We start from the raw sequence: 18,555 nt of genomic DNA, 5'->3' as shown, positions 1-18,555 counted from the left end.
AGAAATATGAAATTAGCTTTTAATGACTAATATATTTAATTGCATAATGTTTCTGACACACTGTACAACTTGAACAGATCTAAAAATGTTTTGCTGATTTTTGTTTATACTCAGTGTCTGATGCATCTCCCTGCAGTGTCCAACAATAATCAGCCAGCATTAATAGATTCCCCTTGCCTGATACCTTTTTTCCATTGCATCAATATCCTTGTGAAACTTTCATTATGTTTGTTACTGACTAATTTTGAGAAATAAGTTCAAGTGTGAATCAACCAATCAATCTTTACAGACCAGCACAAAAAAATTAAACAATAAACATCAAAATAAAATAAAGCAAAACTGAACTGAACAAAATAGAGCATATTACAACTGATGGTGAAAATGGATGACAAAGGTCTGCCTAATGGATGAAGCTGTCTATTTGGATCCGCTCCAGTCCGGCTTCAGACCTGGGTACAGCACGGAAACGGCATTGGTCGCGTTGGTGGATGATCTCTGGAGGGCTCGGGATAGGGGTTATTCCTCTATCCTGGTCCTGTTAGATCTCTCAGCGGCTTTTGATACCATCGACCATGGTATCATGTTGCGCCGGCTGGAGGGACTGGGAGTGGGGGGCACCGTTTTGCGGTGGTTCTCCTCCTATCTCTCCGACCGGTCGCAATCTGTGTTGACAGGGGGGCAGCGGTCGACCCCAAGGCGCCTTGTTTGTGGGGTGGCACAAGGGTCGGTTCTCTCACCCCTCCTGTTCAACATTTATGTGAAGCCGCTGGGTGAGATCATCCGTGGTTTTGGGGTGGAGTTCCATCAGTACGCTGATGATACTCAGCTGTACATCTCCACCCCAGACCATCCCAACCATGCCTTGGAAGTGATGTCCCAGTGTCTGGAGGCCGTGCAGGTCTGGATGGGGAGAAACAGGCTTTGACTCAACCCTTCCAAGACCGAGTGGCTGTGGCTGCCAGCATCCCGGTATAGCCAGCTGACGCCATCGCTGGTTATTGGGGGCGAATCATTGGCCCCCATGGAAAGGGCCCACAACTTGGGTGTCCTCCTGGACGCACGGCTGTCTTTAGAAGAGCATATGATGGCCGTGGCCAGGGGGGCTTTCTATCAGATTCGCCTGATACGCCAGTTGTGCCCCTTTCTGGATCGGGACTCCCTACGCACGGTCACTCAAGCACTCGTCACTTCTCGTCTGGACTATTGTAACACTCTCTACATGGGGCTCCCCTTGGGGTACACCCGGAGGCTCTAACTGGTGCAGAATGCGGCCACGCGGGGGATTATGGGAGCGATGGGGCGCTCCCATGTGACTCCTCTCCTGCGCGAGCTGCATTGGCTTCCCGTGGACTTCCGGGTGCATTTCAAGGTATTGGTGATCACCTTTAAAGCGCTCCATGGCTTAGGGCTGGGGTACTTACGGGACCGCCTTCTGCCACCAATTGCCTCCCACCGGCCAGTTCGCTCCCACAGAGAGGGCCTCCTCAGGGTGCCGTCGACCAGACAATGTCGGCTGGCGGCCCCCAGGGGGAGAGCCTTCTCTGTGGTGGCACCTACCCTTTGGAATAATCTACCCCCAGAGATACGAGTGATCTCAGACCTCTGGACTTTTCGTCGGGCCATAAAAACCTATTTTTTTCAGTTAGCCGGACTGTCCTGATTTTATGATTGGTTTTAAAATTTGATACGGATTTTAAATTGATAAGTTTTAAATTACGGGCCAAATTTATTTAATTATTTTAAATCTATTTTTAACTTTATGTATAAATGTTTTTTATCTTGGCTGTTCACCGCTCTGAGTCCGAAAGGAGAAGGGCGGTATAGAAGTTTGAAAAATAAATAAATAAATAAATAAATAAATAAATAAATAAATAAATAAATAAATAAATAAATTAATTAATTAATTAATTTATTTTACAGACAGTGTAACAAAACTTAAGTTACGCTTAAGTAACTTTTATGTACTAGCTGCAAAGAGGTAAATTCCTGGAGCAGATTTTTTTCCCCCTAGCTATGCTGAAAAAGCGAAATTGAAAGTAAGCAGGGTCTTTGCTGCAACGTGACAAAATGAGGCAGAGAGATTTCTTTTTCTTTTTCCTCACCAAAAAAGGTAGGTGCAAAACTGCAAACAATGGGAAATTTAGGGGAAAAGAGGAGGTTCAAGATTTTAAAACACAAAAGAAAAAAAGCTCTATTTAACTAGGGAATTGTAATAATTGAGATACTATTAATTGTATATTGTGTTGAAAGCAGAAATGGTTGTGGTTTGGAGGAATATATGGGGGAAATTATTTGGTTTATTATTATTGGTAAATATAATTAATTGATTTGTAAGAAATTGGATTGCATGGAAATAATTGGAATATTCATGTTCATATTGATTAATATACAAAAAAGATAGTTATATAACTAATTGATTTATATTAAAATGTTGAATTTGTATTAAACAACTGTATTACATAATTACATAATTAACCAATGTGAGGATGGATATAAAAACAGATGACAATATGAAGGGGTATAATATAGAATAGAAGGGAAAAATTGAATTTGATTAAGATTAGAGATGAGGATGAAGGGTAATATTGGTTTTTTTAAAAAATAGATGAGGAATAAATATGGTAAAAAGGAAATATAGAAATTGTAAATTTAATTGAAATGACTAAACACTATGTTGGAAGAAATATCCTTCTGGGTTCTGCTCCAAGTGGGGAAAAAGACACTGGAAACATGGAGACTGCTTGCAAAGATGGTTTAATGGTGGACAGGATCACATGGCTTGAGTTCCTGAACAGAAAAGGGGCAGATACAGTAAATCCTCGGGTTTTTATGCTCTCTCTGGCTTTGCATTTCTTGGGGCCCCGAAAGAGTATCCTGATTGGTTGTCAGACTCCCAGGGTGTGGGGGTCTTAGCTAGCGTTGCTGGCTGATGGTCACATGTGCTTCCCAGGTCACATGCTTCCCAGGTCACGTGTGGTGAGTTTCGGTTGCTAGATGGGGCCAATTGTGTTAGTTTCTGTTGCTATTGTGTTGCAAATGTCCTTTGACAAAGGATTGACTTTCTGCCTCTGGCCCATTAACAAAGGGTGGGGGGCAGGAAGGTGGGAGCTGCTTTGTCTGTAAAATATGCTTCTCCATTTCTCATCCAGGGAAATATAATATTCTGCCTTTTTAATATTTCATTCTTCTAGGAAGGGGATGGGTGCTAACCTCCTACAACTGTTTAAATTTGTGAACCGGCCAAATACTCTGTTCAAAGAAAATACGCTGTATGTTTGTATGTGTGTTTCTAATTATTGCTATTTATTCATATTTGTTCTCTTTTATTCTTTAAAGTTTAACAATTCATTCTTTATCTTAATATCTTTATATTTGTTTGGGGTTGGCTTTCTTCCCTTTCATCTTTTTTATTGTACAGCAATCTTTCTCCTCAAACCTACCACCTCTGTCTTTTCTTTCCTTCTTACTTTCTCTTCCCCCCTCTTCTTCTTCTCCCTACTTCCTCTTTCTTTCTCCTTCTCCTCCTCTCTTCCTCCCTCTCTTACCCTCACTCCTACTCTAATTTCCCTTCCCTTCCTTCATCCCTCTCTATTGCTGTATCCTTTTATGCATATGGACTACTCAGAGGGCTGAAAAGGTTATTTTTGACTGGTCCTCACACTTTTGACCAGTCCTCGAACTTACGACTGTCCTCACAATTTACGTTTTTGCCCTATCTTGTCACCATGGTGAAGAGAAGCAGTTGTGAAATGAGTGACACGGTTGTTAAGAATGCTACAATGGGCATAAATGATGACCAGTCATAACTGCGAAGACCGGTCAAAAGTGCGAGGACCTGTCAGAAATCACTTTTTTCAGCCTTCTGGGTAGTCCTTTTGTGCACAGGGAGAGGGCTGAAAAAGTTATTTTTGATTGGTCCTCACACTTTTAACCAGTCCTCAAATTTACGACTGTCCTCACATTTTACGTTTTTTGCCCTATCTTATCACCATGTTGAAGAGAAGCAGTTGTGAAATGAGTGACATGGTTGTTAAGAATGCTGCACAGGCATAAATGTGAGGATGGTCATAAGTGTGAGGACCAGTCAAAAGTCCGAGGACCTGTCAGAAATGACTTTTTTCAGCCCTCTGAGTAGTCCCTATACACATAACCATGGCCACCCGGTCACATGACCAGCTAGCCACGCCCACCCAGTCACATGACCTCCAAGCCACACCCACAAAATAAGCCACGCCCACAGAACCGGTAGTAAAAAAATTTAGAATCCACCCCTGCTTGGGGGTCACCACAACATGAGGAACTGTATTAAAGGGTCGCAGCATTAGGAAGGTTGAGAACCACTGCTCTATACAGTCAGTAAAAACAAGACCAGGAGCTGACTGTGGCTCAGATCATGAGCTTCCCATTTCAAAATTTGAAGAAAGTAGGGAAAAGCAACAAACCACTCAGGTATGAACTATATCATATCCCTGATGAATATACAGAAGAAGTGACAAATAGATTTAAGGAATTAGATCTGATAGACAGAGTGCCTGAAGAACTATGGATGGAGGTTCGCAACATTGTACAAGAGGTAGCAACTAAAACCATCCCAAAGAAAAAGAAATGCAAGGATTTGACCGGAAGTGTTGCGGCGAGACAGTTGGGGAATTAGTGGGCTCTGATGAGCTCCGTGAAAACCCGGACTGACGAACCACTGCCGAGGGGTCTTCGGACGAGAACCGTCCTGTAGGGACGAGGAAGAAGGAGAGGCACCTCGGAAGACCAAGAGGAACAGGCAAGTTCCTCGAAGGTCAGAGGAAACTCTCTATGACTCGGTGGCCGGTGACGGCAGCCATTGCGGCTGTCACAAAGCTGGGGCAACCGGACTAAGCATTGAGCAGGAGTGATGAATGGAACAGAGTTTTTTGAAGCCGAGTGAGTGACAGCCAACCCTTGAAACAACAGCCAACCCCTTGAAACAACAATACGGAAATATTTTTTTAACTTTAAGACCCCTAGTGATAAAACAGTGGCTAATGAGTATGGGTGGAAGAAAAGAAGATTTTGAAGCGTAATCTTAAAGGGACAAAAACCCGATGGAAAATTGACTTTTAAACAAAATTATTTGGAAATAATTTGGAAAATTTTAAATAACTAGAGAAATTGCCCCAAGATTGGTTAAAGGATCAGAAAGAAATAAAGAGATCCTTTTTCCCCCTTTCTTTTTTGAATTTCAAGAAAAAGAAAAGAGAATGGACAATAAGCCATTTTACAACAGAATACAACAGAAATGTTGTATAAATAAAAGGAAAAAAGAAGTGAGAAGAGCTGTTTAAATTCGGACTGGACTATAAAACTGATTTGATATTTTTAAAGCTAAAAAGAAAAAGAGAAGAAAGAGAAGCTAAGTAAGATTGTTAATGTAGATTGAAACAAAATGGATATTTGTTAGACAATCGGAAATTGTGGATTGCAGAGAGACACCTTCATGAGTAAAAAAGGAATATTGCAACTTGGTCTTTGTTTTGGAAAATTGTGAACTTTACAGATAACAGCCATGAGAACTTTTGGGGAGGATTTCTTTGTCTGCAAGCAGAACTTTTAAAATCGGAATAATATTAACTCAAAAAGAATAAAATGGTGCAGGAAATTAGAGAAATGATTAAATTGATGTACTTGTCATGGAAAATGGAAATAAGAGAAATAACTACAATGTTACATTGAGGATTAAAATCTGGGGACACAAAAGCTGAGATGGAGCATACGCAAGCAGACAAGGAAATGAAGATGGAGATGCAAGACATAGAGGCTGAAAATAAAGAAGATAAAGACAATGTGATTAAATATGAAGAAGTAACTGAACATGTGAATAGTAATAATAAAAAGGAGGTTTTTAGAGATTACATTGGGATTAACAATGAAAAAAATAAAGAGGATGGAAAGAGACAAATAAGGAAGGGAGGATGAAACAGAAAGAATATAAAGAACTTAAACGATTACACTGGAATTTACAGTGAAAAGAAAAAAGAGAGAAAAAGGATGGAAAATAATAAGAAATATAGGGCAAAATAGAAGAGATCAGGACTTTGAAATACAAAATGATAATACTGGGATAAATAGTGGGATAAACAGTGGTGAAACAAAAAAAGAAAAGAAAGGGGGAACAATGGGAAATATAGGGCAAAACAGGAGAGATCAGGATTTTAAGGCACAAAAGGAAAAAAGGGGAAAGAAAAAGGTAAAAATAAAAAGGGAAAGGGAAAAAAAGGAAAGAAATGAAAGAGGAATATGATGTATATGACTAGAATTGAAATATGAATTGTAGTAAGAAATAATGTTAAATCATATGATGGTGAAAATGAATTGAAAAATAATTGGAATAATAATTGAAATGTTTTTAATGGTTTACGGTGGTGTGTGTACAAACGATTAAGTGATGATTTGGAGTAATACAGGGGGAAAGCTATATGATTAGAGGATAATAGTTAGAATATTTTTAAATTCAACTAAGGTTTTTTTTTTCTTCTGGTTTATATATAAATGAAAAAGGTATCTATATAATCAATTGATTTATATTAAAATATTGGATTGTATTAGTTAAGGAAATGTACTGTATGTTATAAAATAAGTGGGTTTATTATTAATATAAGAATTAAATAACTATAACACCACATAATTAATTAATTTGATGATGGATATAAAAATTAGATGAAAATGGGAAGGGGTTTAATATAGAATAGAAGGGAAAATGAAATTTGGTCAAAATTAGAGATGAAAATGAAGGGCAATATTGGTACAAAATAGATGAAAATAAATGTTATGGCAAAAAAGGAGGTCTAGAAATTGTAATTTTAGTTGAAAAGACTGAAAATTGTTTAAATTTGTTAACCAACCGAATACTCTGTTCAGCAAAAATACATTGTATGTTTGTGTGTGTGTTTGTGTAAAAAATAAAAAAAAACTTTACAAAAAAGAAAAAGAAATGCAAGAAAGCAAAATGGCTGTCTGAGGAAGTTTTGCCAATAGCTGAGGAAAGAAGGGAAGCGAAAGGCAAGGGAGAAAGAGAAAGATACACCCAACTGAATGCAGAATTCCAGACAACAGCTAGAAGAGATAAGAATACTTCTTAAATGAACAATGCAAAGAAATAGAAGAAAACAATAGAATAGGGAGGACCAGAGATCTCTTCAAGAAAATTGGAGATATGAAGGGAACGTTTCATGCAAAGATGGGCATGATAAAGGACCAAAATGGCAGGGACTTAACAGAGGCAGAAGAGATTGAGAAAAGGTGGCAAAATTACACAGAAAAACTATACAAGAATGAATTTAACATCCCTGATAACCAAGATGGGGTGGTCACTGACCTCGAGCTAGACATCCTAGAATGTGAAATCAAATGGGCCTTGGGAGACCTGAGCAACAACAAAGCTAGTGGAGGTGACAGTATCCCAGCTGAGCTATTCAAAATTTTAAAAGACGATGCAGTAAAAGTGCTACACTCAATTTGCCAGCAAATTTGGAAAACTTAACAGTGGCCACAGGATTGGAAAAGGTCAGTTTACATTCCAATTCCAAAGAAAGGCAATGCCAAAGAATGTTCAAACTATCGCACCATTGCACTCATATCTCATGCTAGTAAAGTTATGCTCAAAATCCTACAAGCTAGGCTCCAGCAGTATGTGGATCGAGAACTACCAGAAGTACAGGCAGGATTTCAAAGAGACAGAGGAACTAGACTTCAAATTGCCAACATATGCTGGATCATGGAGAAAGCTAGGGAGTTCCAGAAAAACATCTACTTCTGCTTCATTGACTATGCTAAAGCTTTTGATTGTGTGGATCACAACAAATTGCGGCAAGTTCTTAAAGAGATGGGAATACCAGACCATCTTATTTATCTCTTGAGAAATCTATATGCGGGTCAAGAAGCAGCAGTGAGAACTGGACACAGAACCACTAATTGGTTCAAAATTGAGAAAGGAGTCCGGCAAGGCTGTATACTGTTACCCTGCCTATTTAACTTATATGCAGAGTACATCATGAGAAAGGCGGGGCTAGATGAATCAAAAGTTGGAATTAAGATTGCCGGGAGAAATATCAACAACCTCAGATATGCAGATGATGCCACTCTAACGGAAGAAAGTGAAGAGGAAGTAAAGAGCCTCTTGATACGGGTGAAGAAGCAGAGTGCAAAAGTTGGCTTGAAACTCAACATTAAGAAAACTTAAGATCATGGCATGGCATCCGGCCCTCTTAATTCCTGGCAAATAGATGGGGAAGAAATGGAGGTAGTGACAGAATTTATTTCCCTGGGCTGCAAGATCACCGCGGATGGGAAATTAAAAGCTAAGAAATTGCAGCCAAGAAATTAAAAGACGCTTGTTCCTGGGGAGGAAAGCTATGGCAAATCTAGATAGCTTACTAAAAAACAGAAATATCATCCTGCCAACGAAAGTGCATATAGTCTAGGCTATGGTTTTCCCAGTTGCAATGTATGGCTGTGAAAGTTGGACCACAAGAAAGGCTGAGCGTCAAAGAATTGAGGCCTTTGAACTATGGTGCTGGAGAAGACTCCTGCGAGTCCCTTGGACTGCAAGGCGATCAAACTGGTCAGTCCTAAAGGAGATCAACCCTGACTGCTCTTTAGAAGGCCAGATCCTGAAGATGAAACTCAAATACTTTGGCCACCTAATGAGAAGGAAGGACTCATTGGAGAAGAGCCTAATGCTGAGAAAGATTGAGAGCAAAAGAAGAAGTGGACGACAGAGAACAAGGTGGCTGGATGGAGTCACTGAAGCAGTAGGCATGAGCTTAAATGGACTCCAGAGGATGGTAGAGCAGGGGTCACCAACCTTTCTGACCTCAGGGACCACTAAATTCATAATTTTAAATCCCGTGGACCACTAATATGATCTGCCTAATGACCAGCTGGGTGGGCGTGGCCAGGTGGTCATGTGGCTGGGTGGGCATGGCCAACTCAATGTCACTCACCTCAAGGGGTCCCTCGCTAGCCTCTACTCACCCCTCCCCTCCCAGCCACTCCTCACCTCCCCGCATGGGCTACTTAGGGCCCCAAAAGGAAGCAGTTGTTGGAGCTAAGCAGCCTCCATGAGAAAGAGTTGGCAAAACAGCTCAGTTCAAATTGGATCTGACCAAGAAGGAGGCTCAGTAGAAGCACCTCACTGAGGACTATGAACATAGGCTTTCCAAACAGAGGGAAGACCTGTGGGAGTGCAAGGCCAGTACCGGCACCTGGAAGCTCAGCGGCCTGAGATGGTCAGCCAGTTCCAGGCCATGAGACAGTCCCACTGGAACAAGGCCCTCCGGCTCTTCACCACCAGTGGCACTTCCCTCCAGCCTTCGCCCAAAGCCCTGCACCAGGAGGCCAAAGCAGACCCCAAGTTGGAATTTCTGTTCCCCTCTGACCCACACAAAAGGTCCCTGAAGGGGGAGACTCTCTGCAGCAACATAAACATTCATTGCACATATCTGTCCCAGGGGCCTAGTTTGAGGATCCCTGATTTAGTGCAATATAAAAGAATGCAAATAATTTTTCTGTGGACCACCAAAATTTTCTCACGGACCACCAGTTAGTGACCGCTGTGATAGAGGACAGGAAAGCCTGGAGGAACGTTGTCCATGGGGTCGCAATGGGTCGGACATGACTTGGCAACTAACAATAACAAAATTGATTATGGACAGTTTGACAAAACATTACTTTCATAGTTACAAATGGCAAATATGTAACAACTTTTAGCAAGCTGGCAGCCAGTTGTAAGTCATAGCCATGTGGTATCTTAAGAACCGTGCAAGATTCACTTAATGACCACAATTGGAACTATCAGAACTGCCATCGTAAGTCATCACAGTTGCATGATTTTCTATTTAGCAACAGAGTTTCTGGTCCTAATTATCATCATGAACTGAGAACTACTTATAGGCCTATTTGCTACCATTATTTATTAGTGACTAATAATGTCTAATTAGTCTAATAATATCTAATTAGTGTCTAATAATGGAGATTCTCAGTCATCCAGGTCATGGTTGTCTCAATGATGTGTTTTCAAAAGGCAACTGGACTGGGTTTTGTTTTGTTTTGTTTGAGGAAGAAAAAGAAGATGTTTCACTTCTCATCCATCCAAGCTTCTTGGATGAGAAGCGAAACATCTTCTTCTTCCTCCAAAAAAAAACAACAACCAAAAAACCAAAAACCAGTCCAGTTGTCTTTTGAAAAAGTACCTTTGAGACATTATTTATTAGCTGACTGTTTTTTTCTTTGCATTAGTGACTGGAAATGAAGTTGCAACTATTTAAAAGCAAAAGTTTTAGACTCTATGATCAGTAAAGTTGAGGTGCTTTTCAAAAACACTTTTTAAAGTGTTTTAAAAGTATTTAAGTGTTTCAAGTTTTCATCCTTCCTGTTATGATAGCTAGAGAAAACCTTTTCAAGCACAGAAAGTTTTCAGTTCAGTTTTTAAATGAACTGCTAGACACTGCTGTGATTGTGACTTTTTACAGTAATATAACTTTGTTTGATTCGAATTATTTCAATGTTCAACCTATTTTTCTTGAGGAAATAGTGACAGAACAAACTTACTGTATATCCATTTGTATCACTATTGGTCATATGACACCAGAGGTCCCAGTAAAGTGGCTCAGTAGAAGAGAAAGGAGATACACCAGGATCTACAGATTGGCTTCTACGGGGTCAAAATAACTATTGACTAATGGTGCTAATGGGAGTTATATCAGGACTCTTAAGCTGAATAGAAATTGATCCCTTTAGACCGCAGGTTCTGGGTCAGCCCAAAACTATCTAAACCTTCACCTTTACTTTTGATTCTGAATATGCTATATACATTCTAATTATTTAGGTATTTAATTAAATATCCACTAAGATAAGTTAAATAACCATTTTGGTATAGTGGTTAAAGGCAATAGGCAAGAAACTGGGAGACACTGAAGTCACTCTTTTTTAGTAATAAGAAGTCAATGAAATCACTTCTGAAAAATGTTACAAGAATATTGCATGGACTTGTCCAGGCAATCACTAGGAATCTGGTACAAAAGAAGATAACAAATGAGTTCTGGAGTTCAAAAAAGTTTTTTTTGTCAAAAGTGCACTTTTATTCTAAGAGATATACCCTCAAATATGTTTACATCTTCAGCCTACATGTTAGGTAACACATGCCACCAGGAAGGAGGTGGAAAGGAAACTGAATATCATTTGTCTGGGGACTACAGTGTAAAAGAAAGAACTGGAGTTCTGGCGGCACTCATGCTGATAAGTTATAAGGTTCAAATCAGGTAGTATACCAACCCAGATGGCTTTTTAAGTACAAGGTAAGTTACAGTTTATCTGAATTAAGAGAGAAAATTAAACTTTGTACTGTTGCTCAAACATCTTTTATAGACATTATTTAGCCTACAATAAGATTTGTTTTTCATCTTCATTGTTACTTCCTCAATCACCTTCTGCAGGTGTACACACACCCATATTAACTTCTTTCCCCCAAATGATAAGCTTAATGTAACTTTTTACCAAGTTTGATAATAATTCAACATTTTAGCTCTCTGCATTATTTCCAATCTACGTCCTAACTGTATCCTCTCCATTTTCTACAGCCTGCCCACTCAACTGCTTTAGTCTCTAATCCCCCTTTGTTTCCTTTTTTGTCATTTGCAATGGTTCTTATTTTCTCAGGTTTGCTTTTGTTCCTGTGCTACCTTGAATGCCTCTTCACAGCTTCCTCTGTACCCTTTTCTATCACCTTTTTCCATCAGCACTGGCTCTTGGTGCCTCTGCTAGTATCCTCATTCCCCCCTCCCCTTTGCCCCATGTCTTCGAGCCCAGTTGCTTTTCACTCTCTGTTTCCTTTGATCTCTTTTTTTCTATTCTCTTCATTGACTTGCTTTGGCCCTCCCTGCCTCTTTATTTTAATCAAACACTCTTTTTTGCTTTGCTGTTAATCAAAAGCTTGTAATCTCTTTCTCTGATGCCTTTTCTGAACTGAATCTCCCATAAAGCATCCAGCCTTCAATCTCATACTAATTGAAGGATATATTATAGCCAGTATTACAAATGAAGTTCTTTAAAAAGTAAGATAGGGAAAAGCAAGGTGATTCTTATATGATATTAAGAAAATACAACATGTGCCTTCTTCAACTGCAGAGATTTTCAACTTCCTTTGTTTCACAATCCCAAATAGAGACAATGCAAATGGATTTATAATAGGAACGTAGCTACTAAGTTTGGGCACTTCAGTAACATTAATACTTTTATTGGGTTTTGACATTATTAATCATGACATCAACCAAGGTTATCTCCTAAACAGCCAAAATGATTTCCTTTGGATTATATGGATGAAGATGCCAAAGTGAACATGCGTGTGTGTATGCACACACAGACATACCCTTTCCACCAACACTCAGAATAATGGGGACATGGATGATAACAATAGCAATAGCACTTAGACTTATATACCACTTCATAGTATTTTACAGCAGTTTACAGAGTCAGCATATTGCCCCCAACAATCTGGGTCCTCATTTTACTGACCTCAGAGGGATGAAGGATGAATCGACTTTTGCCGGTCAGAATCAAACTGCTGGCAGTCGGCAGAGTCAGCTTGTAATACTGCATTCTAATCACTGTGCCATCAGGCTCCTATCACCCACCACGATGATAGTGAAAGACCGAACACTCCCTATTTTATCCTGCTCTTGCTCTCCTAATAGATCCCAGGCCAGAGAAAGTAAATGGGGAGCATTTGGGACTCAGTACTTTCTATAGGTTCTTGGCAACAGAGGAAATCCCATTCTCTGTCTCCTGTATTTTCAGAGATTGGAAAACATGTCCTGCCTAGAAGGGAGGCACCTCATCATTTGAAAAGCAAGTCTGGCTTCACTCCTTCCTATAGTTGGAGCTGTTGTTAAGGTGATAGATGAGAGAGTGACAGAAAAAATGAAGAAAAGTGTTTCCAAGCCCAGAACTTTCATCATATTTGTTTAGGATGCCAAAACCAGCAGATTTTTACTGCTGTTCTTCCAGCATTAATAACAATCATAAGAATCCTGGACGCCATATATAATTTTAATTTGCATTTATGCAGGGACCTATATCTACTCTGGCATTTCATTTCCAGTGTAGAAAATTCTCAAGCAGAAGGACCATGATTCCAGGACTGAATTGGTTAGTATATTAATTTAACAGTGACTAGATCAGCTTTTCAAGTGCTGCAGTTGTATAATCTACATAGTTTGAATGTGATGATATGCGACTGTACTTTCATATAGATCAGGGCTGTCAAATTCGCCCGCAGACCAGATGTGTCATGCGAAGGGGGAAAAAGTCACGATACGTCACATGACGCTGCCGTGACAACGCAAGTTTGACACCCCTGATATAGGGAGGGAGGGAGGGAGGGAGGCAGGCAGGCAGACAGGCAGATCCATCCCTTTGGCCAGTGAACCATCCAGTTGCACTGAAAGTATCCAGTTACCCTTTGGAGTCAGGCACAATGGGCTATATTTTAATTGCTGGGTCATGGGAACTAAAGAAAGAAAGTGTAAGAAGGAAGATGGCTCCAGGAAGCTAGTCCTTGACTGTTCTTTTGTCTTACCTTCTTCGCAGGTCTTCAGCCACTGCTGCTCTGCAGCTGAATAAATAGGCTCGGAGGGATTTCAGTTGCTGTCTCAGGCGGGCCACACTTGCCAATGGCTCAACATGTCTGTACAATATGGGATTTTCTCTCTGAATGTCAATCAGGGGCTCTTCATAAACATATTCTAGGAATTCTTTGGCTTGCTTTGATACCTAAAAGGGGGAAATCCATAAAGCTTATCTTCTAATAAATCTTTAACTGCTCAGAGGCAATCAGTACATCACTCTCTCAGTGGCATTATGCTAGTGTTATTTGTGTTATGATAAGACATACTATAATCTTATTTATTAAAAAAGCACCCTGTAGATATAATTAAAAATTATTTATTAAAAAAGCACCCTGTAGATATAAACTAAATTCTGGTGTTAAACATTTCAAAGAAGCAAAATTCAGTTAGTGGAATGTTCCAAAAGTTATACTAACTACACTGCTCAAAAAAATAAAGGGAACACAAGCAGAAGACATCCAAGATCTGAATGAATGAAATAGTCTTATTAAATACTTTGTTCATTACATACAGTAGTTTTGTGTTCCCTTTAGTTGTTTGAGCAGTGTATAAACTATTGTATGTAAAAAACAAAGTATTTAATAAGGCTATTTCATTCATTCAGATCTCGGATGTCTTCTGCTTGTGTTCCCTTTATTTTTTTGAGCAGTATACATAGGTATTAAATAAATCTACACCTACCAGGGTCTGTGGAATTTAATATAAACTCACTGGCAAAGACTAGATATACTGTAGCATGTAAGTAGCAAAAGGCTGCTACCATATACAGTATTTTCTCTTGCTAGGTTATATCTTGTTTTTACTTAATTATGTCACAGAGTGTAAAACTGGTGTGAAATCTAAAAACCCGATAGAGCAAACAAATAAGAAGAGTTGCAGAATAAACAAATAGTCTTCTCTCTGAATTCCCAATCATTTTCAGCAACTGTGATGATGAAGGTGGGAGAACAGAGAATTCTTCAGTCATAAACATATATTTTAAACAACTTCAACTCTGATGAAGGTTGTTACTATTTTAGTATTAAGATGAATCCCCGCTATCTTGTAAACATAGCTTCACCTGCCCACAAAAGATAACATGCTGAAATTAAGAATAAGTAATGTCTCCCTGTATTTCTTTACTTTTACAAACGAGCTAGGGCTTTTCAGTGTTGTTCTTAGGCTTGTAATTCAATAACATGGGGAAATAGTCTAATAAGGGATATTTTTTTCTCTCTTTTAAACCAAAAGCACTGCTATTTTGTTTTATATTTTAGCCCATCTCCTACATTTTCATGATTCTTCTTTCTTGTAGTCCAGAATGAAAGTTTATAATATTTTTCACAACTAGGGGATTGTGAAATACTAGTAGGGAACTGACCATTCAAACTTAGTACAATACACCATTACTAAAACTGTTGTTATTATTTGCAATAGCAATGAGAATTTAGTGAAATTTGTTACTTTTGATATTTTTTTAGCCATTTTTGTTTCTTTTTTTCTTTTTGGATGCATATATCTAAGAACTTGCCAAAATTTGTAAGATATTCAAGAACACAAATATCTCTGTTTGTTTAATATCTTCTGTTCCCCTTTTTTTATAATATTAAGTAGCACTAATATTATAATAATACTTTAAATAGTTAAATAATGTATTTATTTTTTTATGTGCTACACTTTTATATCACTATATTTAATCCAAAAAGCTAAAATTATAATATAGGAATAATCGTATTAAGTTATTTTAGGATAAATGCTTGAAAGTTAGATGACAGAACTATGGCTTGTAGCCAGATTCCAAATCTGAGACAAATTCTGTATTTGTTAGATTTATATTCCACCTTTCATTCAGGAGCTCAAGGTAACACACATAGTTCTCTCTCCTATTTTTTTCCACAAAAACAATATGTGAAAGTAGGTTGGGCTTAGATTGCCTGATTGGCTTAAAGAGCAACTACAGTTCTATGAACCAGAACCAGGATCTCCTGGCTCCTAATCCAACACATTGGCTCTCTTACAAAATAGTTAACAGAAAACTTTTTTTTAATACTTAAGTGGATTAGGGAGGGATGTGCCTGAACTACTTTTGAAAGTTATGTTGTTGGCCTGAATTTAAAAAATATTTCAGCCTCTTTTGTCCAGGTGATGGTTCTGTATTTCTGCCACTCTTGCCTCATTCTCTACAGGTGAGCTAATGAATGGTTTCAGCTTTTCTCCTTCACCCCCAAACTCAGTGCCCAGATTGGTAAAAAGTGTCCAGTTTCCTGCCAGCTGTCCTTTGCACAACTTTTGAAGCTTTTTTGAGGACAATGACAATGAGGCTACAACATAAACAAAGGTTTTGCTGCCACCTTTGGATATTCTCAGGTTAACCACCATAACCAGCCACAACTATGGCCCAGCTGCATGAATACTACAGTAGTTGCATGGCATGCATGCTGATTGGGATTCTAACGTTTGTTGTAGAGGTGGTATTCAGCAGGTTCTGACCAGTTCTGGAGAACCAGTAGCGGAAATTTTAAGTAGTTCGGAGAACCAGTAAATGCCACTTCTGACTGGCCCCGCCCCCATCTATTCTCTGTCTCCCGAGTTCCAGCTGATCAAGAGGAAATGGGGATTTTGCAGTAACCTTCACCTGGAATGGGGAAGGAATGGAATTTTACAGTATCCTTCTCCTGCCACGCCCACCAAGCCACGCCCACAGAACCAGTAGTAAAAAAATTTGAATCCCACCACTGGTTGTTGTGGGCAACTGAGGCTTTCTACTGGAGGCTGTGAGTCTTGTGTGCTTCGGGGCGTTCACCTATCTGCATGCAGAATTGCATTAGCCTTTGTTGCTTGGGCTTTTGCTTGGGCTTTCAACTTGGCCAGATCATCATCAGGACAGAAATGGAGTTACTTTTAATCTTCATTAGAATTAATCTGACACTGGTAAGGTACTGGAAATTAGAAAACCTCCAAGTTTCTCACTTAGTAAAACTGTTTTATTTGCATTACATGAGGGGACAAACTCCTGTCTCATTCTCAAATATAATCATGCAATTATATTTCCTCCCTCTTGGCCTTTGCAGTGTGAGCATCAATAGCTGAACAACTATTCTACCTCCTTGCAGATGTGATTACAGCTGTTGGTAGTCAGGATGCTACCTTTGCAATATTAAACTCAAAGAAATGGTTAAGCTCTCAGTTTTAGTATTGGTTCCATCTTAATCCAATTCCCTGCATGCTTTTTCATTTGTTGATATTTTCCCCTCCCTCTTAAATTATTAATTTTCTGTTCTTTTTTCATAGTTTTATATAATATAATGACACGTAGTCACAAAATACTGATTGACTGATGGAATGATCTTGGTAGAGGGGACCTAGATATTAAACCCTTGTCATGGACAGATCATTCACTCCTTCAACTAGACTTTCCTACCGCTTGCCCCCACCGCAGGGAGACGGAACCGACCAGATGGTTCCGTCCCAGGCGCCTGATGGATCCCGAAAGGTTCCTGACGGAGCTTGGGCCGTTTCCTGAGACTCTAACACATGACTCGACTGAAGAGCTGGTGGCCGCCTGGGAAAGGGCGGCCGCCGGAGCTTTGGATCGCGTCGTGCCTTTGCGGCCTCTGACCCGATGCCGATCTCAATTAGCTCCTTGGTTCTCTGAGGAGCTGAGAGAGATGAAGCGTCGGAAAAGACGCCTAGAGAGCATTTGGAGGACTAGTCAATCCGATTCCGACCGGACACAGGTGAGGTCCTATATCAAGACCTACCTAGTGGCGATAAAAGCGGCAAAATCTAACCATTTTTCCGCTCTTATCGCATCTGCAGAGAACCGCCCAGCCGCCCTGTTTAGGGTGACCCACTCCCTTCTTCGGGGGGGAGTGCGGGAAGATCCCTTGCAGGGTCGTGCTGAGGATTTTGTGCAATTCCTGCATGATAAAGTCGCTCGGATTCGGGATGGCTTGGACTCCGATTGGATGAGTCCACGGGAGGAGACCGGGGCAGGCCTTGAGAATGTTATCTGGGAGGAGTTTGATCCTGTGACTCCCGAGGATGTGGACAGGGTTCTGGGTAAGATTAGTGCCGCCACGTGTTTATTGGACCCGTGTCCCTCCTGGTTGGTACTGGCCTCCCGGGAGGTTACACGAGGCTGGCTCCAGGGGATTATAGGTGCTTCTTTGGGTGAGGGTGCCTTTCCTGCTGCCTTGAAAGAGGCGGTAGTGAGGCCCCTCCTCAAGAAGCCTTCCCTGGACCCGGCTGAATTAGCCAACTATCGTCCAGTCTCCAACCTTCGTTTTGTGGCGAAGGTTGTTGAGAGCGTGGTGGCATGACAACTTCCCCGGCACCTGGATGAAGCTATCTATCTAGACCCGTACCAGTCGGGCTTCAGGCAGGGGTACAGCACAGAAATGGCATTGGTCGCGTTGGTGGATGATCTCTGGAGGGCTCGGGACAGGGGTTGTTCCTCTGTCCTAGTCCTATTAGATCTCTCAGCGGCTTTTGATACCATCGACCATGGTATCATGCTGCAGCGGTTCAGGGGGTTAGGAATAGGGGGCACCGTTTTGCGGTGGTTCTCCTCCTTCCTCTCCGACCGCTCGCAGTTCGTGTTGGCAGGGGGGCAGAGGTCGACCTCGAGGCGTCTCGCATGGGGAGTGCCGCAAGGGTCGGTCCTCTCGCCCCTCCTGTTCAACATTTATGTGAAGCCGCTGGGTGAGATCATCCGTGGTTTTGGAGTGAAGTGTCATCTGTACGCTGACGATACCCAGCTGTACATCTCCACCCCAGACCACCCCAACGATGCCCTTGATGTGATGTCCCGCTGCCTGGAGGCCGTGCGGGCCTGGATGGGGAGGAACAGGCTCAGACTCAACCCCTCCAAGACCGAGTGGTTGTGGCTTCCGGCGCCCCGATATAGTCAGCAGGTGCC

The 18,555-nt window shown here is 40.6% G+C and overlaps 1 protein-coding gene across 2 annotated transcripts in view; it reads right to left on the bottom strand.

Moving 5' to 3' along the window:
* PLEKHM3 (pleckstrin homology domain containing M3) overlaps positions 1–18,555 on the bottom strand; it is an 80,731-nt gene that overhangs the window by 28,157 nt on the left and 34,019 nt on the right. For both annotated transcript variants that reach the window (XM_070933209.1, XM_070933210.1), the window contains exon 5: positions 13,607–13,800. In XM_070933209.1, the coding sequence (XP_070789310.1) occupies positions 13,607–13,800 (194 nt within the window). The remainder of the gene's footprint in view (positions 1–13,606; positions 13,801–18,555) is intronic.

Source organism: Pituophis catenifer, unplaced genomic scaffold (genome assembly GCF_029215685.1).
Source record: "Pituophis catenifer annectens isolate HBS135680 unplaced genomic scaffold, rPitCat1.0.hap2 SCAF_1, whole genome shotgun sequence".
Taxonomy (NCBI): Eukaryota; Metazoa; Chordata; class Lepidosauria; order Squamata; family Colubridae; genus Pituophis; species Pituophis catenifer.
Note: the sequence above shows the minus strand (reverse complement) of the source record. Positions and strands in the feature narration are given on the sequence as shown.